The sequence below is a fragment of the Cydia amplana genome, chromosome 5 (genome assembly GCF_948474715.1).
Source record: "Cydia amplana chromosome 5, ilCydAmpl1.1, whole genome shotgun sequence".
NCBI lineage: Eukaryota > Metazoa > Arthropoda > Insecta > Lepidoptera > Tortricidae > Cydia > Cydia amplana.
The window spans coordinates 14,182,909-14,205,798 of record NC_086073.1 but is presented as its reverse complement, the minus strand read 5'-3'; the positions used below and the strand labels follow the sequence as shown (position 1 = coordinate 14,205,798).

Sequence of the window (22,890 nt, the reverse complement as noted above, 5' to 3'; positions counted from 1 at the left end):
AAAATTATTTTTACAGTACATATGGGGCTACTTTTCCGCACTCGTGCGTAAGATAGCACTTTTCGTGCGATGTCGAAACTTTAAAGTGCCATATGTACTGTAAAACGATGTTCGATACACGTGCGAATAGATCATTCGCAACTCGTGTCGATTTAAAACACTCCCTTCGGTCGTGTTTTAATTTATCGCCACTCGTTTCGAATTTCCTCTTTTTCGCACTTGTATCGAAAATAACTAGTTCATAGTGGTAAAAAATGACCAAATTCTTAATGTAAAAAGGGTTTTTTTACAAATTTTGTAATAAAAATTTGAAATCACTCTAATACATGTTTCTACCTAAGTAAGGAAAATGGGGTTGCAGATGATTACAAGGTATCTAGAAACCCCGCAAAAGAGCCCTTCCATACCCTATTTCCCCATGACATACTAACTCTAATATTTAACCTAGACTAATTGAAATGATGTTTCTCAATAAGATTCTTAAACACAGGTATAAAATATATTCTTATGTCAAACATATTATTGAAGCTTGCTTTAAATACTGGTATTGAGAAAAGTGATCCCTAATACACACATTACATGGAATGGAATACTACAATTATAGTGAAAAGTTTTCATTGTAATTTTTGTTCTCATTTTAATGATACTACTTATATTTAAATTAGGATTTGCAAAGAAGGAAATATACGGATAGCGTAACTGCACTGTCACCGAAAGATTCAGTCAATATTACTCCTTTGTAGAGGTTTGGCCGCATTCTATCTTCTTCTGCGACGTCGCGAATCCCCATTGTATCCGTTTTCTGCAATAAAATATCAATTAGTATAAAACAATAGCGTACAAATAGTGAAGATACAAGCACAAAGTTTACAATTATTAGAGGTGTTGTATGATGTACCAACCATAAAACTTTCATGATTATGAATAAATAGCACTAGAGCGTCGAGAACAACGCATCTCTACGAGGTCAACAACACTATACTTATAGTTGGCACATCAAGAAAACAGTGATTGTTACGCATGGAGGTGAGTTTGCATTTGGTTTGAAGGTAACAAACCTCAAGAATTTCACCGTCGTTGGCGATTCCTCTGGCGGTCATTGTTGTACCCCATGGAGCCACCAGCCTGCGCATTGCCTGGACCATTTTGATTTGGAAACATACCAAAACCTTGCGGTCTGCCCGGGCCCATGTCTTGTGGGCCGTAACCATTATTGTATGGAGCTCCATTATACTGATTAGAATCATTCTGGTACTGATCGTTTTGCTGTCTCTTGTTGGATTTTTGTCCATAGGACCCAAACGCTGTAAAGTTAGCATGGGGCCCGACGATCGCTCCGCCATTCTGAGGAAGCATGCGCGGCAGCAGGCTCCCATGGGGTAGGTCGGGACCGCCAGAGGGATACCCGTAGCCGGGGGCGGATCCGGGGCCCCCGCCGAGGCCACCGGAGCCCCAGGGCTCGGCATCGTCCGAACCGAGACCGCCGCCACCCGAAGTTTCGTTAAAATCGTTGCTATCGCGTCCTCTTCCGCGTCGGCGGGGCCGCTCGCGACCGCCGCGGGCGCGCGGCCCGCCGCCGCCGTCGGAGCCGAGGCCCCCGCCCGAGCCTAGGCCGCCGCGAGGGTCAGCGCCGAGGCCGCCACGGGGGTCGGCGCCCAGGCCGCTGCGGGGGTCGGCGCCCAGGCCGCCGCGGGGGTCGGCGCCGAGGCCGCCACGGGGGTCGGCGCCCAGGCCGCTGCGGGGGTCAGCGCCCAGGCCTCCGCGAGGGTCGGCTCCGAGACCACCGCGCGAGGCGCCCTGGTCCGAGCCGCCGGGCCCGCCTTTGCGAGGTCCGCGCTTCCTGGAATCTGGCTCGAGGTTGCTCTCTCCCGAGCCGTGTGGTCCGTAATTAAAGTTGTCGTAAGCGTTGCCTGCCGACGGGGCGGAGGACGGGGGAGGGGGAGGCGGCGGCGGGGGCGGGTGGCCCCAGCCGCCGGGGACCATGGCGCCGGCGCCGGGGGGGAACGATGGCATCATCACACCGTACTGGTCGCCTGGGAAAAAGGGAGGCATGACGAACCCTTGGCCATTCATGGGGGGCATACACATGTTCATAGGATTCAGGCCCATTAGTGGTGGCACTTGATTCGGAGGGGGCGCCTGCATCTGCTGCATGTAATTTGAGTTGTCATTATTTGCATTCCTAACTTCATTATTAGTTCGAGGGGCGTCCTTGCGAACGGGAGGCGTCGCTGGAACTTTGCCGTTGGGTTGGTCAGCAGGGTTGGGCGGCAACTGGGGACCAATAATGGGAGTCGGAAGGAGAGGTTTCGGCGTCGGCAGCAGAGCTTGGGGTGCGGCCTGCGACCCGGCAGTAGGAGCGTCCTTGTGTGGGCTGCACTTGCCTGAGCGGGAGCGGCTACGCGAGCGCGAGCGGGAACGCGAACGGCTCCTGGATGATCTTGAGGACTTGCTTCGCGAAGAACGGGATGAGCTGTGGCGGCGGCGGCGGCGGTCGCGGGAGCGCGAGCGAGAGCGGCGGCGGCGGTCGCGAGAGCGGGAGCGCGACCGGGTGCGCGAGCGACGCCCGCCGCGGCGATATCTGCCGCCACGGCCGCGGTGGCCTGCACAAACATTTATACGAGTTATAACATATAAATTTAAAGACACCGAAATATTATGACTATGACATAAATATGTATATTCAAACAATCTACTTACGTCTGCCACCCCCACCCCCGCGTTCGGATAATTCCTGCAGCTTGGGATTAACGACTTGTTTGGCTTCCTTCAACACGGACACGAGATCGCCCGCCTTAGCTGCATTTGAGGGAGTGAAGAACGTGTAAGCCGTTCCGGTCTTATTCGTACGCCCTGTCCTTCCGATGCGGTGGACGTAGTCTTCAGAATTGCTGGGATAATCGAAGTTTATGACGAATTTAACATCATCCACATCTGTTAAAACAAAGGAAACATATTAATACACCAAGAAAATTTCCATTTAAGTTAAACTAATAGAAGAATAGGTTTTTACAGAGTTTTACATACCTAAGCCACGAGCGGCTACATCCGTAGCTACTAAAATAGGAGCTTTACCACTTCGAAAATCTGTAAAAAATTGTTGGTATTATTAGTACAAGACTCTAAGTATGCTCCGTATGCAAGCTCAGAGCAGCGTGAATCTTTCCACAACTCTTTCTTGCATTCACAACTGCACTAGCAAGCATACGGAGTTCACCTATAAAATCCAAGTTAAACCCATTATGTATACATTACCCAAGACCTTAGTCAAACGTGAATGCGTAATTGTGAAATGCGTTGAAAGTGGCTTCAATTAATGCTATACACACCCGAAGTATGAATCTAATAAATAGAACATCTGTTCCATTTTCCATATGCCCTGCCCTCTTTTCCATAGTTAATTTGAATGGATAAACAGTAAATAAAGGACAACGAAAATAAAAGGGAAACAGATAAATAAATCATGTTACAGATTACTTCTAAAAAATACAGAGACCACAGATACGTAAATGCAAGTCAGGGTTGCAGGTTTTACTGGGTAGTCCATAACTTCTCGAATAAACTTACTAATTGTACTGTCTCCTCGGTATATCATAGGACAATACACGCAAAAGAATAATCGAGAACGAATGGCGTGACCGGCGGCGAGCGAGCCGATCGGCTCGACGAGGCACTAGGGCGCCAGACGGCTGGCGGCAACAGCCGTGAGCCGGACGTCGGGGACGCCGCACTAGAGCGGCGCGGCCGACGAGCCTCGCCGGACGCTCGAGAAGCGGCTCAGACTGGCCGCGGCACCGCGGCGCGGCAGTGCAGTGCGAGGGTGGCAGAGTTACTGCACAGGGCTAGCTACTAGCCCCGACAACTAGCGGCGGCGCGGCCCGGCGTGCCGCGGGGGCCGCGGTCGCGGGGCCGCCCGGGTCGCCGCGCGGCCGCATCGCCCCAGCCTGCACATGCAGACACGAGTCAGATACGGAGCGCTTCACACACAGCCTGCGCTGCCCCACTCCCACACCGCCCCGCGGCAGCGATGCCACGGCGATCGCCTGAGAATCTCAATCCGACACCGCTTCTCGAATCCATGTTATTCTTTTATTACAATTATATAGTATTGGGTGAATTTTTAGTGCAAATCACTCTATGTATTTAATAGATTTTATGTAATAAATATTAAATCTCAATACAGGTTGATTCTGTTGATATAACAATAAAACAAAAGGAAATCAATATTCATTTATGCATAATACCTTGTTCACGTCTTACCTTGCAGTACCCAGTCTCTTTCGCTCTGAGATTTGTCACCATGAATGCAGACTGCAGGCCACCTGTATAAAAAAACATAGTTAAGTATCTAATATTTCATATATGAACTCAAAAATTTGTGAACAGTTAACTTACCCATCACGCTTCATTTTTCGGGTTATGTCATCTACCCTGCGCTTAGTCTCAATAAATATAATCGTTTTATTTTCTTTCTCTGCCATTATCTCTTTGAGGAGAGTACTCAATTTTGTCTCTTTTTCATACTCCATACACACATCAATAATTTGAAGAATATTGTGATTAGCTGCCAATGACAAGGAACCCACATTTATCTGTAGGTAATCTTTCAAAAATTCTGATGCCAAACTTTGTACTTCCTTAGGCCATGTTGCGGACCACATGAGGGTTTGTCTATCAGGTCTGATTTGCTCAATGATTTTCCGAATTTGGGGTTCAAAACCCATGTCCAACATTCTGTCAGCCTCATCAAGTACTAAATATGTTGTGCGTTTTAGATTAGTTCTTCCACTTTCCAGGAAATCAAGCAAACGGCCAGGAGTTGCAATTACTATCTCCACACCTGCATCCAAATCTCTTGCTTGGGGGCCCTTGGGAGCACCACCAAATAAACAAGTGTTATGAATTTTGGAAGTGTTTGCAAATTTGTCACATACTTCTTGAATTTGTTGTGCTAATTCTCTGGTAGGAGCCAATACAAGAGCAATGGGGCCATCACCTCTGCTAGATTTTGGCTGATTATTGATGTGTACTATTGCCGGTAAAATATATGACAGAGTTTTTCCAGAACCAGTTGAAGCAATGCCAACCATGTCATAACCACTGAGAGCAATGGGCCAGCCTTGTGCCTGAATGGGTGTTGGTTTTGAAAAGCCCATTTTATCTATTTCATCCATCACATAATCCGGGAAGCTTGCCTCGTCAAAGGTTAGCGTCGGTTTCGGGATGTTGCGGCCTTTCAATGTAATCTCATTTTCGCTCCTCCATGCTTCTACTTCTGAATCGGTCCTGTTCTCAACATCTGCGTGTGGAACATAAAAATCTTTTTTGAAAGGTTTAAGTCTGTTCAAGTCCCATTTTGGTTTACGCAAATTAGCGCCTGGGTTGTTACGGCGTCCGCCGCCGCCGCCGCCTCCGCCATAACCGCCACCTCCACCGCCGTAACCGCCGCCCGATCCAAGCCCATAGCGAGGACTGCGACTGCGGCTTCGACTCCTACTCCGGCTTCGGCTGCGTCGCCTATCACGACTACGATCCCTAAAAATTATTAGGTATAAAACATTTTAAGCAAAGTTGTACATGACGCATTCAATGATAAAATTAACATAAAAACGTGCCCTTACCTTCCTCGTCCCATAGTCCTTCTTGAAACTAATACACTTCACTAGCAATATTAATTATATTTTATGAACAATTATACCACACTATGTTTATTTTTCTAAAATTTTACCACAAAATCTATACAATTTTATGGCCACAATCACACTACTTCTACGACTCTCGAAAGAAACAAGATGGCCGCACTGTATGTACTATAGCCGCACAAAATGCGCACACCGCGCTGTAGCCGCTGTATGTAACCACAGACTGCATAAAGTAGAGACTTGAATGAATGAATGAATGAAACAAGATCGAGATCATAGAGTAGTATACTTGGTCAACCAGATCTAGACAGTAGAAAAAGCGGCAAATTTGAAAAATGTAGGCGCGAAGGGATATCGTCCCATAGAAAATTTGAATTTCGCGCCTTTTTTTACTGACAAGATTTGGTTGACCAGCTATATAATATATACATAGAAGGTAGGATCCTATAGAAGTGGTATGTTATGGCTCCTCTACACGATGGGCCAGCACCGGCCACTCCAAGGGACGCAGCCATGCGGTAGAATGAGATAGCAATATCACTTGCTCCCTCTAACGCATAAATGCGTCCTTTGGAGTGGCCGGCGTTGGCCCATCGTGTAGAGGAGCCATTACGCGTGCCTCCGTGAGGGACAAAACGTACGCAATGCGACACTATGATTAGTCGAATTTATTTGTTGCCCAGTGGTTGCCCACCATAATCCATACTCATTTACGGTGGGGAATAAAAAAATGTGAGACTGTGACAAGGACAAACAATAATAGTGCTTTCGTTGCTACTCCTACTAAAAGATACATGAGACTATCCCGTTCGGTCATTTCCCCCCACCCCTCATGCCCGATCCAGTTAAAATACTAGATTCATGAATATATAGGACAAAATGGACAAAATTAAATTATATATTTAGAGTGAGTATTACGAGTATAGTCCGTCAACCAAATCTTGTCAGTAGCAATGTAAAGCAAACTGAAGTAGGGCAACACTCAAAGAGCAGTATTGCGCTAAGAAAAGCAGCAATGTACATCGAACCAAAAGATTTTTTTTTCCGCTGAGCGCGCCCTGCGTACGTCAATTCAAATTGTCACTCGCGGTTTATTGAAAAAAATTGAAACATGGACGGACAATTTAAAAGCGATGTTAAAACAATGTTAATCAAAATGATGAACAAATTTGAAGATATCAAAAACAACTCGCTATCGTAGTGCTTATATTCTCTTTGTTCCCTATCTATGTCTTCTAAGTTTACTAAAGTAAAATCATATCAAAATGCAGATAATTAGATAGTGCATATATTTGTTATTTACAATATAATATGCCACTTGATAATGTAAATTAGTGTACTGTTCTGGATGAATATGACATACCTGTGTATTTTTTTTTGATTGGTATACATTGTACAATATACATATTAAAAATAAAACAACTGATATTTGGGTGTTTATTTAATTTAAAGGTAAATAAGATAAGGGTCACTTTTCGACTTGGTTGCGTTGTACACGTACATAAACCGCCATAGGTAAGTATTGTCTGAAGAGATACTACCTACTACGAACGCCTTATATTGGGCAAGATTTAATCCTGCAACAAACATGTATGGATTAGGTAGATATTGCGAAAGAACGGCGATCAAGGCTCTTAATACTGTTTAAAAGGTTTACCTTTGTAAATAGTCACAACTGATTGCTGAAAATATTAGACATGTGGGCCTATGGACGGTTTCCAGGACACAATTTATGGTCTTGTTGGATAGATTTAGGCATACGTTTTAATTTTATTTATGCCTTTTAACCCTAAAACAAAAAAACTGAACATAATCTTAAAAGTTCGAAAGAGTTCTTCCAGTACTTGTTTGTTTGTTTCAGTAATGTTTACCATCAACGAGCATGATTGTACATTGTAGGCCCCTTAGCTTTGCTTATTCTTATTTAATGTATTGGTATTTAATGGTGACAGCAGAAATATCTCTTGAAACAGAAACGATTCAGAATGAAAACCAAATGAAAACAAATAAGGTGACGGCTGTCATTCACGATCCACATTCCACAGATAAAACACAGATGACACGCGTTTTGGAATTATTTGAACACAGTGTTGCTAACCCGCGATTTTTCAAATTTGCCGCCTTTTACTACTGACAAGATTTGGTTGACGGACTTTATATTCTTTGTACAAAAGTGACATTTAAACAAAATTTAAAATATAGTTTTCAAAGGACTGTCTCATTCCAAACATAGAGAGAATCATACTATCTTTGTTTTACACTAGTACTAGCAAGTAGCAACCAAAAGAAAAGGATGAGTATAGATTTTTTGTTTTTATTTACTGACATGTTGGTTAGACCAACTATAATTTTGCATTGTAGTTTCTATCCGTGTACCCAATGTCTTACAATTATTGCTTTTTTACAAAAGTTTTAAAAACTGCTTTAAAATCATATTCGGTAAACTGCCTTCCCCTTAAAACTATTTTGTTTTGTGAACGCGACTTATTGGACGGAATCCATTTTCCCTGGTGTTGTTGTGACATTTTGCTCTGCTCTTGTCCATAGAAAAAGGGAATACTAGTGAATAAAATTGTATTCATCCTAAGAAATTCAACGACTTAAATGTGTTATGCTTTATCTTAAAACTACAAATACATCTTAGAAGAGAACTGTGTACAGTGGAAACGAATGCACGATGGGTTGAAATTGTGACTGTTGTGTCGGCATAAATACATTATTTTAATTTCAAGACTGGAAACGCTCCGCCTTAGATATAAGAATATTAAACGCATACTTCCACAATGGAGCTCGATGTATCTCCTGCAAATGTCGAGGAGAACGATATGGAATTCTCCGACAATTCGTCAGAGAGTAAATACTTATCCTGTAATATCAGTGAGCAGTATTCCGTCGTACGCATTCCAGAAGACGGTGAGGAACCTGAACCAAAATCGAGCAAACACTCATCGCGGAAACAGTCAAAACGAAGAAAAAAGAGTTCTAATCATTCAAGGCCTTTACCAAGGATTATAGTAAAGCCTTTACCACCTCCTCCACCACCAGAGGCCAGGGAATGGACGGCAGCTACGACTTACACGGAGACAAATACCAGTTCTAATAAACTGTCTACAATGCGCGAGGTACTTGCCAGTATACCAGGATTCTGTCTCAAGCCACGCAAACGGAGTGGGAAGAAGTTATCTACTGCTGCACAGTTGCAGCAAACTAGAGAAGGCTGCATAGATTTAGAGACCCCCGATTCAATATTAGTTAACACTAACATTAGAGCCCTACTAAACAAACATACATTCTCATTACTACCACCTCTGTACCAGTACAAGCTTGGGCAGCTGCTTCCAAGTGTGGATCGCCCTAGCCCTTCTGGTCGCCTAAGTTCTTCTAGTCTAAATAATGAATTCTTTGCGCGTGCTTGTCTAGAGTGGCAGGAGAGTCTATCGGGTGGTGAATTTACTCCTGAAAATCAGCAGAAAATAAAGTCGGAAGTAGAGAAAGAAAAAAGCAAAATTGACCCATGGAAGTTAAAGCATTTTGAACCCTTTTGGGGCGAAAAATTTAGAAGAGAGAAATCTTCCCTTAATTTAAATTCAGAAAGACCTTCATTAAAAACAACTATTAAATTGAGACCCACAGCATCCATTACAAGCACTAGTACTGTTCCAAAGATTAAGAAAAGTAAATCTTCCAGTAATAGTAAAAGACTAAGGAATGTTGGGGCAGTAACCCGGTCATCCGCCAAAGCAGATGAAGTAGTAGAGGAACCTCCTGTCAATGCAAAGTCATCAGCACCAGTCCCGGATTTACTCCCTCTCAAACATGCCAAGTCTCAAAGGGGCTATGTGGAATGTCAAGTTGACTTTAATTTTTCTGACTCCTCATCAGCACCAAGGTTGGATGACTCTGTTCCTTCCACACCTGTGGATCCCCTGTTGCTACCAGATGCAGAAGCAGAAAGAAGTGAAGTTAAACAAGAGTTAGACCTTAATGTTGTAAAAATTGAAGATACAAGTGCATCTAAAGAAAATGAAATAAATAAAACTGACACAGAAGCTTTCTTTTCTGAAACTGCTAAGAGACTAAGTGATGACAATGACAATGAAAATTGTAGTATAGCGAAGAGAATAAGGTATGAAGATGAAGAAGTATATAATTATTTAGGTTTTTTAACACAGAATGTAGAGGAGCCAGGAAGCAATAACTGTTCTGATGGGGAAACAAATGATCCCAATGATCAGATTTGTCCAAGTGATGAACACACATATCCTGAACAAGACCAGGTGGACACAAATAGTGAAGACAGCAAGGCAACTGCTTCTGTGTATGAATATGATGAAAGAAGTGTATCCTCACTATCAAGTTTGAAAATTGATAACAATGTCAGTAACATTGTAACAGGTGAAGAAGCTAATGTCAACAATGATACTCTGCAATGTGAAAATTCAGCCACAGAAATGGAGGAGAGCCCTTGCAATGTTAAAGAAGAAAGTAAAGACTCTCCGGCTCCTGTATCACCTCAAGCATTTATACCAGAACAGTTTCCTACACAAGATAAACATGTTTCTACTTTTGACATTGCTTCTCCACAAAACACTGCAACTGAAGATGTTAACAAAGAATCATATCACAATCAAGAAATAAACAGTCAAAATGTTCCAGTTCATGAACAACCTAATGAAAAAGAGAATGAGGATAGTTGTGATAAATTTGAAAAAATTAGATCAACTGAAAATATTGTACATAATTACTATGATGAACACTTTAAGGATGCAGAGTCATTTATCTTGGAGACAGGAGGACTGTCAATACTGACTTCTCGTAAGTCTGAATAGCATAATTATTGTTCATGTAGATTTGTAATAAATTATTTTAGTACTGATCATGATTATTTATTTTTCAGAATGTGAAGATGTAAAGTATGCATCTCATCCCAATTTAATGGAATTATCATCGTACATGAGTGAGACAAGTAAGTTTTCAAAATTTATATTTTTAAAACTATGGCTAAAATACCTAGAAGTCAGGGCAAATTGTAAATTTAATATTTTTATAGTGAGGGTATTTTATAAAATCAATATCCTTAATCCTTTGCTGTCTATTAAAGTTGTTAAATGGGATTAATATGTGATCAATAAGTACTGTTTTCTTCGTTTTTAGATGTTACTGCTGTTGTGACCATGCCTATGCCTCATAATTCATCAATACCTATTATGGAAGTAACCAACACATCTGTAAGTTACGACACACAACTTATTTTATTGATGAAACCACAAAATCACCCCTCAGTAAAATGTCAGCAAATCTTTTAATAACTTTTTCTTGCAGAAAAACTTATTGTAACGCATTAACTGCCAGTGCGAGCTACGCGCTACGCGTGTAGCCGTTAGCTCGTGTTTTCCGCTTCGTAGTGAAAAGCGCGTACGAACCGAGAACCCGCCCAGCTGATCGCTAGCAGTGAATGTGTTAAAGATGAAACCACATAAATCTCAGCACATTTCTTAATGAGTCTTTCTTGCAGATGGTGTCATATCCTGATGACAACATGCAAGACCCAGCAAAACCAAAAACTTCAGCAGTATCATGGAAAACCGAGAACAATTTGACAAATGATGTCATCACCTTACACAATTTCTCAAACGCAAACATAGAAAATTCAAAATATCTCAGTGAAGATTCAAAAACAAGTATGGAGGACACAAACATGAATGAGGACAATTGTATGTATAAAGAAGATAGAGATGCAAATTTTAATATGGAGTCATCAAATTCATCAGAAAGCTGTCAGTCAATGAAAGATGGTTCTGTAAAGCTAGAGTGTGAACCGGCAACTAGTCTAGTTTCTAGTACTACTGCTACTAACCCTCCTGTGAGTTCGACTACTATGACAAATATTGTGAGACCCTCAGGAAAGAAATCTAAATCGGGAAAGGAATCAAACAGGTAATTAAATTTTTATTAATTATGTTTAATCAAACAGGTGTGATCAATATAAAATTATATGGGTCACAATGCCTTCTGTACCTACATTAAGTTTTTCTTTTGTGCAACAAAGTTTAAATAAATGCAATTTTTTTGGAAATATTTTTCATAATGATTTAGTGCATAACACTTTTTTGGTTGTGATTTTGTCACTATGGATTTGGACACTTATCAAAACTTATCCTTAGCAAAAAAAGTTAAAAGTTGTGGTTCTAACAGGGGGGTGTCACTCCGCAGTTTAGGTACATTTGGCCGGCGCGCCCATCGGTCAGGCGTATGGCAGTGGGCTGCCGCTCGGCGTGCACGATAGTCGTGTCACGTGGCGCTCGCGCAAAATTGAAAATACACAATGGCTTCGAAACTTACTACCGTGAGAATCAGACATACTATCTCCGGATAAAAAATGTATGTTTACATAATCAACGTTTGTAATTCCTACATATTTATCTTAAAAATAATAAATCAGTGGGTATAGGTATAAAAACTTGTCAAGTGATAACCCCGTGCCGACACTCACAGCTCGGTCATAAAACTGCGGCGCGCATAGGAGGTTCACGGTTCGTGCGCGGTTATAAGTTTCAATTTTGCTTGCAGGCGGCGATATAGGTGTAATTTTATACCTAAATCTGACTTTTCTGAAGGAGTGAATTTTCTGTACGGTAGTACTATTAGTTATTCTGTGGTTCTAATAATAAATAATTTATTTTCTATTAAAATATTTCTATAAAAGGCTTAGGATTTTCCCTAACACCCTGTATAAACAAACGTAGGTGCCCGAAAAGTGAGTTCGGATGTAAGTTTGCAGTACTGTGTAACAATACCTGCATCTCTGTCTAAGGATCAACAACAGAAATAAACTTACTGAGCACGCACAAACACTTCTAATGTGGACTTTGATAATCATTAATATCTTATGCTCCACCACCCATTCTAGAAGCCGCAGCTCGAACAAAGTCCCCCCCGGCGCCGTGAACCTGGAGCGCAGCTACCAGATCTGCCAGGCCGTGATCCAGAACAGCCCCAACCGCGACGCGCTGCGCGGCCAGCTGCGCCCGCCGCCCGCGCTGCTCACGCGGCCTGCGCGCGCGCCGCGCCCGCCGCCGCCCGCGCCGCCCGCGCCGCCGCCGCCGCCCGTGCTGCTGAGACAGCTGCCCGTCTCTGTCATGCCGCACAATGAGGTACAGTATCAAAGTCCCCCCAGGTGCCGTGAACCTCGAGCGCGGCTATCAGATCTCTCAGGCCGCGACCCAGAACAGCCCCAACCTACACGCAGTGCGGCCGCCGCCGCTTGCACCTCTGGGCCGCCACCACCACCCGCTGTTAAGAAAGCTACCCGTCTCTGTCATGCCGCACAATGAGGTACATTATGAACAAAGAAAGCATAAAACGACCCATTTTATTCTAGCCTCCTACAGTCCCACCCATAGTACTAATTATTTCAATAAATAAATAAATATTATAGGACATTATTACACAAATTGACTAAGCCCCACGGTAAGCTCAAGAAAGCTTGTGTTGTGGGTACTCAGACAACGATATATATAATATACAAATACTTAAATACATAGAAAACAAACATGACTCAGGAACAAATATCTGTGTACATCACACAAATAAATGCCCTACTGGGATTCATGGTTTTCAATAAAATTTAAACCATTTTCACGTGGAACAGAGTTGTATTCCTTTTCTTGCGTTCCATTTGAAAGCAACCATATTTCATACACTGATTATTCAAGCGTAACATTTTCTTATACCTGTACAGAAAAAGCCCATAGAATGCTCCAGACCACTTTAAGAAGTAAAATATTTCTACTTCCAGATGAATGATAACAGAGCCAACAACATGGGACAATACATTCTCGTCCAGCGGACTCCTAACGTAGCACCAAGGGCATCTAGCGCCCCGCCAGCCAATCAAAACACCAATGTTGTAAGTACACCTACTTTGCTATTCTCAGTATTAGTAAGTAAGTAATATTTATCCCATCAAAAACATTACATGTAAAAAGGTGCAAGTCTCGCAACGCTTTTACTACAAAAAAGTTGCGATTGCCAAGTCATTATATGTATTACAAATTAAAGATATCTTATTGATACGGTTTTAACACCCCCTGGCACTGATTAAAATACCCGACTTGGTTTCACATTACATCTCAAAACTTTTTTGTAGTAAAAGCGTTGCGAGACTTGCACCTTTTTACATGTAATGTTTTTGATGGGATCTCATCTCTTTTTGTAGGCAGTCCTTCATTTCGGGTACGCATACCCATACTATGTATACACATATCATAACTAAACATCTTCATTCATACTCGCATCGTACATCGTAGTGTACCTTTACCTACTATTTGTAGGAACTGCAACAGTAACTTTATAATATCATATATTTATATGGGATTACAAACTTACTTATGCAGTTCTTAGATCTTTAAAACGTGACTGATATTGCAGTATTTTGAAGTTTTCCCTTTATGTGGCCATTAAACCCTAACTCTGTACCAAATTTCAGCTCTCTGAGTTTATGGGAAGTACTAGTTCTACTCTGATGATCATGAGTGAGTGAGTGAGTGTCATAAATGCGAAACTTTGCTTTCGCTTAACTTCGGAACTAAATGACCTACAGACTTGAAATTTTGGATTATAAGTATGCGATTATAGCTTACTGAATGACGAAAATTTCTGCGTTCTGGTCTTATCCAGAGGTTCGCAAATAGGGGTCTGAAAATGCGGCGAAATGGTTCCAGTAAAGGATGGTACGGCAGTGTTTGCTTCGCGCTCGACTTGGCACAAAAATTGACAAAATGTAATAAGATAATAACAAAACTTTATTAAGACAAACTAATTCCATCTTTTTTATGTTACCTTCCTATGTCCCTCTATTATTCCGCAATTTTTGAATTACTTTAATTTAATGAAGACATCATCATCGTAGCGTTTAATAAATCAACCCAATTGCAAGAGCCGATTATTGTTAGTTAAACAACTTCTCATTTTATGAAATATCCATTATTATGTGATGGTTAATTAATCACTGTGCGTAACAGACCGATTAGTCTGTTGCACACAATGGCCCTATATTTACGGGCTAAGTGCGGAAACCGGAGCTCAGAACCATGTCTGTTGGATGTCTACTCTTTGCTTTATGTTGATATACTGACAATATGAGGTACACCTAAATAAGACCTGTTTGATTTCCAGAGCGTGACGCGGTGCCGCAGCGTGGGCGCGGACGACGCGTGCGTGTGCAACCTGCGCGCCATGATCCTGTGCAAGAAGTGCGGCGCGTTCTGCCATGACGACTGCATCGGCTCGGCCGAGCTCTGCCTCACCTGTCTCATACGCTGACACGAAGCGGCGCCCAACGCGCTCAGCCCCAAGTCTTTACAAACTCTTGTGTGAAGTGTGTCGACAGCGGGGCCTATCACATGAGACGGCGAGCGAAGGAAGTGTTTGTACTGTGAAAGTAAAGTTCAGCTCAGAGAAGTGCCCTTTCTCACACGCGGACGTGCTTGCTACACAGTGAATTCTCTCACAAACTCTCGTGATTTGGCTTTGTAAAGTGTTTGAACATGTGTGGAACGTGGTTTTCGGATGTGGTGCTATCATTTTGAAGAGTGAGAGTCGCACGTGTAGAGTAGATGACGCTGGTATGCACTAGCATTGTATTAACTAAAGTAGCTTAACGATTCCCAGATAATTCACGCTAATATAATCGAAATCTTCAGACGAGGGTGCAGCTTAAAACGTCATAAAAATAGGGTCTTTTTCCATTTAAGTATTAATTATTTATCGACAATAGAAATATTTTTACACTGTTAAGCAAAACAAGAGAGATGATTAGTAATTTCGTAAATAGATTTGCACATCACATTATTAGACTACAATGTTCATTTTGCACAACTACGCCATTTTTAAGGCTCATTCTACGGCTCATTAATCTTATTACATTATTTATTTGATAGAACATATGACAAATTTTTCATTTGATTATTTTCTCTACTTAGTCTTACTGCTGTAATTTAATAATTTGTTAATTTTTATTGAAAATAAGGTTCTTGATAAGAGTACATACGAGGAAAATTAGAATTTAAGCTAAGTATAAATATCATTTTGCCATTATATTTTTAAAATCTGATTATCATCACAAGTTAGCATTGTTTTTAGTTTGTATTATTTTTTCGCCGAGCGTGAGGCTCGCTCTCAGGGGCCGCGTCGGCAGAGATGCGGATCCTTTCTAGTTGTATGTCTTAAATAAGGACATGTACAGATATTTATTGACGAAAGATAGCATGGTCGCGTCTTACAGAAGACTTGTAACCTATAGTCGCTGATTGGCTCTCTTTCTAACAAATATGGTTGTTAGAAATAGAGGCATACATTGATTGCAGGTTATGAGCCTTTTATAAAACGCGACCCAGATGGTTAAAACATCGGGTCGAATTGTAATATTACAATGGAGGGTTCTATACATTTGTATAAGTATTTACTATATTACTTGTTATATTTAAGTTTTTCATTATGGCGTGTACACTAATACGACACTAAGTTATGCAATATATTTATAGCTGTCTATCATATTTTTGTAAGGACATTTTACAAATTAATATTGCTTTTGCCAATTTAAGACTTGGATTGAAATTAACATGAGTGATCCATGTAATCTCTGAACGATCTCTTGATTTTACATGGCTTGTACTGTAACACATGTAACTCTAGAATGTAACGAACATTTAGCGCGGTAACGATAATGTAACGAGATAGCTGAAATATGAAAAAGTAACTGATTCAATATAATTATGTTAATTAGATAGCGACCATATAATGGCTATGCCTAGATTGTTCACATAGCAATGCCTTAAGTGATGATTTCTAGACGCCCTATCTCATCAAAGGATGTTACAATTATAATAATAAGCAATCTTAACATATATTATATAGGCATTTAATATAACGTATTGCTCACTCTGTTTCAATCAGAAAATATATAATACATATATCACACATTAATAACTGTTAAAATTGTTTTACATGTATACATAGTGTCACAAAATACTATTATTTAGATGTTAACTAATGCCTCCAACATACCTATTGAGAATCAACCATACTTTTTTATTAAACATGCCCTAGCATAATACGGTCTATCGCCGATTTAAACCATTTGTCCCTTTTTAGCAAGTATGTAACTACAAATTGAATGAATGGTTTAATTTGGTGATAAACCATATTATGGTAGGCGGACCGGTAGAGATATTTGTGACGATCTTAATCAAAAGGTACCACTTTGCCGCTTACCATAAAGACGAAATTTGCGTGTATCTTTATACGAATGACATGTCAGAGCGTCCTTATGGCAAGCGACAATGTGGTACCTTTTGATTGAGAACGTCGCACTCAGTGGTATAAATTGAAAAACTTACATAATTTGAGTTGTGAAACCTTGTATATCACAAAAATTGTCTAAGAACTAGAATAAAATTGTAATAAAAGTAACAGTTTATTTGGATTGGCTGAAACTTGTGAGCTTTGAGATATGTCAGAAATATGTCGCCATTCATATTGAATGTATGTTCGTGCATTACATTATATATCACATACGTTACGTATGTACCTATACTAAAGTAAGGGCTTTAAGCACGAAGAATTTCGCACACTAACCCGGCTATTCCTAGTTCACATAGTGATTTGTTAGGGGCGTTTCGCGAGTGAAGTACGACTGTCGGACTTTGACTATAATTTCTGACTTTTGTATTGCTTTAATGCAATGGGTCCCATATAGACCTAAAAACAAACAAACCTGATTGATTGATACCATAAATGAAAATTTGTCATCTAGCCCATTCTTCGTACTTAGCGTCCTTATTACTTTAACACTAAGCATGTAACAATGCTTTGTGTTCATTAAGGTATACAACTGTATGTAATATGTATGTATGGACTTGGATACTGTAGCTCCACATGCGAACCTACACCAACAACTGATTTTCATAAATATTGACCAGATAAAAAAAAATTGCGACAAAGTATCGTCAACTAATTAATCAACCATTTGTGTGTATCTTCATATAAATAGCGTATTCCTTGTGCTCATTTTATAAACTATTTAGTGGAGTATACACCAGGGATGTTGCGGATGCAGATTTTTTGACATCCGCGGATGCGGATGCGGATGCGGATTTTTAAAGGCTCACATCCGCGGATGCGGATGCGGATGCGGATGTCAAGATTAGGTACTTAGAAAACGTCAAATATTACATTTTTAGTATTTTTTTAGGGTTCCGTACCCAAAGGGTAAAAACGGGACCCTATTACTAAGACTCCGCTGTCCGTCCGTCCGTCTGTCACCAGGCTGTATCTCACGAACCGTGATAGCTAGACAGTTGAAATTTTCACAGATGATGTATGTCTGTTGCCGCTATAACAACAAATACTAAAAACAGAATAAAATAAAGATTTAAGTGGGGCTCCCATACAACAAACGTGATTTTTGACCAAAGTTAAGCAACGTCGGGCGGGGTCAATACTTGGATGGGTGACCGTTTTTTTGCTTGTTTTTTTTTTTCTTTTTTTTTTGCTCTATTTTTTGTTGATGGTGCGGAACCCTCCGTGCGCGAGTCCGACTCGCACTTGGCCGGTTTTTATTAAAAAAACCAAACGTTTAGTATTTGAGCAAGAATATAGGTGTGTTATATTTAATAAACAGTAACTTCGCCGACTTTTCTGGATCTAGACGATTTCGTTATAGGTAATGACGAAATTACCTAGCACTTACGCCGCCGCTAAGACGTTCCTGTACCGACTTGTTCAACATCCGCATCCGCATAAGCTCCGCATCGATTTTATGCGGATGCGGATGCGGATGCGGATGTTGAAAATAATGCGGATGTTCCGCGGTTGCGGATGCGGATGCGGATGTTCGCAACATCCCTGGTATACACAACTGTGCGCTCAAACTTATTTAGGAACAAATGAGCAGCAAAAGTGCATACACACTTTATGAATGGAATTCGTATTCACTTTCGCAGCTGGATGTACTTAACAGAAATCTTGTCCACTGTGCTCGAGACTGTGCTGGTTCAAATTATTCAGTGTACTACTAAACAATAGCTGTTGAACACCAACACACTTAACTGACCATTTTTATACCTTAACTCATTGCAATAAGGTTTATAATAGTCATTTAACTGTATTGACGATGGTACTGTATTTTTTGTTTTTGTTTGTATATTTACTATAGTTCGTTGATTGATAGTGCATCATTTAGATCTCAGGTAGTGGATAGACAACATGACTTTATCATGGACATCTCTGCAGTGCGAAAGGGACATCGTTATACGCATGCATAACGCTGTCCCGCTCCTACATCAGTGAGCCATGTGATTGCTAAGTCTGGTCATATGGATGTAGTTATGAAAATCAGTTGCAACTAAATCCCAAGAGCTACTGAAACAGCATGCCTTAGCCACCATCAGCGGGTTATTCCCACTGACCATCTGGGTGGTAACTACAAGGTTTTTGCTTCCCGTTTCTACCAGTGGTAAAAGGTGGGGACATAAATCCCAGTAGTTACCACTGGTAACAACTTGGTGGTAACTAGGGGGAGTAACCATCAGCATTGTTTGATTAGTATTGGACTTAATGATATTAATGTAATTAAATTAGACATCTTTTATTTTTCATTTGGCTCCCTACTTATAGACACTGAACTTTACTTTGTTATATTTATAGTAATATAGTATTACTATTTGTGTACCTTCTTCATAATGTTTTTAATAGTGATGAAACATTCGCATTGTTTTTTATTGGTAAATACATGATTATTTTAGACATGAAACGTTCTTCTCGAATAAATTTATGTTCTAAATCTATTTGAGTGTTTTAACTTGTGTAGCTAAAGCCTATAAGTTCTCATATATATATTTAGGTATTCTTGCCTCTGCCTGAACCAACGATTGAGATTACACCCTTGTAACTCAGCCCTAAATTGGTGAATTCTTTGTCCAGTAGCGCCGTCTATCGCGTGTTTAAGTTAACCACAGAACGCGCGACGCCAGCGCCGGCTGCTTGCTCTTCAGTACGCTTTTGTAACTCAGCCAGGTAGCACGTGCATTAAAGTGGAAAAAAGTGAAGCAAGAAAGATCGAGAAATTTCTATCTTTGGTAAGTCAGATTGATAGTTAGTTGTTGGGACATTCCGCTCGGTGCCCATGGCCCAGCGACGAGACGCAGTGACCTCAAATAGGCACCGTCAGATATTAAGTGTACATGTGGATACATGTCGACGGTCGTCCCGTGAGACGACATGCCTCATGCCATCGCCCCGTGAGTCGATGGCATAGTCCCTTAATTCGATATGGCGTCGTCCCGTGAGACGACAGGGCGTCGGCCCGTGAGACGACAGGGCGTCGGCCCGTGAGACGACGGCGTCGTCCCGTGAGACGACAGGGTGTCGTCCCGTGAGACGACAGAGCGTCGTCCCGTGAGGCGACACGGCGTCGTCCCGTGAGACGACAGGGTGTCGTCCCGTGAGACGACAGAGCTTCGTCCCGTGAGGCGACACGGCGTCGTCCCGTGAGACGACAGGGTGTCGTCCCGTGAGACGACAGAGCGTCGTCCCGTGAGACGACATGGCGTCGTCCCGTGAGACGACACGGCGTCGTCCCGTGAGACGACGGCGTCGTCCCGTGAGACGACAGCGTCGTCCCGTGAGGCGACAGAGCGTCGTCCCGTGACGCGACACGGCGTCGTCCCGTGAGACGACAAGGCGTCTTCCCATGACATTACGTCGCCCTGGCGACATACACAAGCCATGCATCGTCTGGTTAGACGAGATGTAAGGTCAATATATGACAACTTATCTTACCCATTCCATTGGTTGCAGACAATGGCGGAGGACACTGCATTGAGAACGATGGGCGACCTAGCTCTAATAGCCCCGGACGACGACGAAGAAAAAGAACTCTTCGCTGAAATGTTAGGAATTATTCAAAATAACTACCCCACTGGCTGGGAAGAGTGGAAGGTCTTCGATTTGCCACACAAGGATTTGTTTGGGGACAACTTGTCGGCGGCCACCGACAGCAAGCTGCGTTTCGCTATACCCACCGTCGAGCTAGTCAAAGCGTTTTTTCCAAACGCCAAGGACCTTTCCGAGAGAACCTACAGATGCATACGGAAATTCCTCTTAAAATGGCCCTTAGGGAGGGCCCTTTTATACTCACCGCACAGTATAGTGGAGAAGCTCCATGCTCCCTCCTACAAAGCTTTCATGGGGAACGTAAGAGAGTTGAAATTACAAGGAAAGCTTACGAACCGGGATGCGACATCTAAAATACTGAGCGGAGGGGACAGCCAGCCTGATTGCAGCACACCCGGATCCATCACCCCCCAATCCAAGCCAAAAGGATCCTTAGCCCCTAGAAATCTTAAGCGACACCTCTTCACGAACGGAACAGAAGAATGCTCACCCCCTCCTCCGAAAAAGATCTCTGTCCCTATTCAGCAGGGCAGTAGCGACCACCTTATGGCTTCTGTTTTACAACAACAGATGGAGCTTTTCAACAAACTCCTGGAGATGCAATCCCAGCAAAACAAGAAACTTGATGAGATACACAATCACGCGCCAATTGGAGCCTCATCCCTAAACATTTCATATGAATCTAGGCCAGACGTTGCCTCCGAAGAGGCAGATATTACCTCGGAACCCTGTCAATTCGGAAGCAGCGAAGTCGAGGTGGAATCAGTTTGCGATGATGAACCCAATGAGGTCATCGAAGATGAAATTAGGAAAACTGAGCAGCGCTTGAAGGAACTTCAGTCAGCTAAGGCCAACGGTTTTTCACCTACAAGACGACACTTGTCGGAAGCTTCGACTTTTAACTTCAAGCCCCATACGACAGAATCGGAGGCAAGACTGTCGAAAGCGGACCCAGTGCTGGCGCAGCAAGGAAAGGACTGTCAAAGACTAGAGACCGACGGCTGGACGAATATAAAATTTATGGACGTCCAAAAGAAGTTCCAAGCTACACCGGTGTTCTCGTCACTAAAAGTCAACAACCAATTTGCAGGAATTACGCCGAACTGGACTTCACTACAAATACTAGAGAAGGCCGATCTAGCCCTTGGAGCAGTTACCAATGGTCTTTTACAACAAAGGAAAATTTTTGATGAGCTGTGCGATAAACTGCCAGTCAAGCTTAAACAGAAAGTTGGTGAAGAATTTCTTGCCAACAATTCGAAGTTTCGCCAAAGCTCAGATGATCTGCTCCAGTATGTCTGTGGACGAAGGGCTGAAATTATACGGCAAAGAAGGAACACATATAAAATCAAGAATAAAGTCCTCCACGAAGTACTCCACAGCATACCGCCTTCAGACACGCATTTGTTTAAGGAGCCCGAACTGTCACAAACAGTAAAAGACCTAGGGGGAATACATAAATTCTTTCCGTATAGGAAGGCTTTCAAAGCACTCCGGCCTGCCAAAGGCGACAACAGATTTTTTCGAAAAGTCGAGGCCAATAACCGGAGAGTACAGTCTGGAAGAGAATCTTTCAAGCGCAACAACTCCTACAGAAAGTTTTCAACAGTCAATGATAATACGGGGAAAAACTTATCGTACAGATACAGAACCAAGAACAATAGAAATACTGGAGGCCGAAACAAGTGGGCCCCCCCCAAAAAACAATGACTTCAGGGCAGGTCAACTATCAGCTTATCTGAAAATGTGGTCACAAATAGGAGCTCCGTCGGAAATTTTAAAGATAATATCAGGCTACAGAATCCCGTTTCGGAAGAAGCCTCCTTTGGTGGAGTTGTCGAGGCATCAAAAACCCTTTATGATTCGTCCTACCACAGACATGAAAAGGGAAATACAAGATATGCTAGCAAGCGGCGCTATTCGCGAAAGCAGACACAAAAGGGGGTTTCTTTCAACAATGTTCCTGAGGAAAAAGACCGATGGATCAAATCGACCCATTTTCAATTTAAAGACACTAAATCAATACGTTTATGCCCCCAAGTTCAAGCTCTTAAATCATTACCGGGTACCAGCAGTTCTGAATCCGAAAGACTTCATGACAAAAATAGACATCTCGCAAGCATACTATCATGTGCCAATAGTACCAACGCATTGCAGATTCCTATCTCTGGCATTCAACGGAAGAACTTACGAAATGACTTGCCTGCCATTCGGGCTGTCGAGCGCGCCACATGCCTTTTCAAGACTGACGAACTGGTTAGCACATTGGTTCAGACAGACTGCAGGCATAAAA

At 42.1% G+C, this 22,890-nt stretch overlaps 2 protein-coding genes across 2 annotated transcripts; one reads left to right on the top strand and one right to left on the bottom strand.

The window, feature by feature from the left end:
* Positions 1-334: 334 nt before the first annotated feature.
* LOC134648109 (uncharacterized) lies at positions 335-5,782 on the bottom strand. The gene is made up of 7 exons (XM_063502578.1): positions 5,622-5,782; positions 4,396-5,535; positions 4,261-4,322; positions 3,028-3,087; positions 2,701-2,934; positions 1,059-2,603; positions 335-802 (listed from the first exon to the last, which is right to left on the bottom strand). The coding sequence occupies exons 1-6, from the start codon at positions 5,633-5,635 to the stop codon at positions 1,069-1,071; spliced, it is 3,045 nt and encodes a 1,014-aa protein (XP_063358648.1). The 5' UTR covers positions 5,636-5,782; the 3' UTR covers positions 335-802; positions 1,059-1,068.
* Positions 5,783-8,124: 2,342 nt separating this feature from the next.
* Positions 8,125-15,032, top strand: LOC134648312 (polycomb protein Asx). The gene is made up of 7 exons (XM_063502805.1): positions 8,125-10,457; positions 10,540-10,608; positions 10,797-10,870; positions 11,158-11,579; positions 12,553-12,796; positions 13,441-13,551; positions 14,820-15,032. The coding sequence occupies exons 1-7, from the start codon at positions 8,426-8,428 to the stop codon at positions 14,964-14,966; spliced, it is 3,099 nt and encodes a 1,032-aa protein (XP_063358875.1). The 5' UTR covers positions 8,125-8,425; the 3' UTR covers positions 14,967-15,032.
* The last annotated feature ends 7,858 nt before the right edge of the window (positions 15,033-22,890 follow it).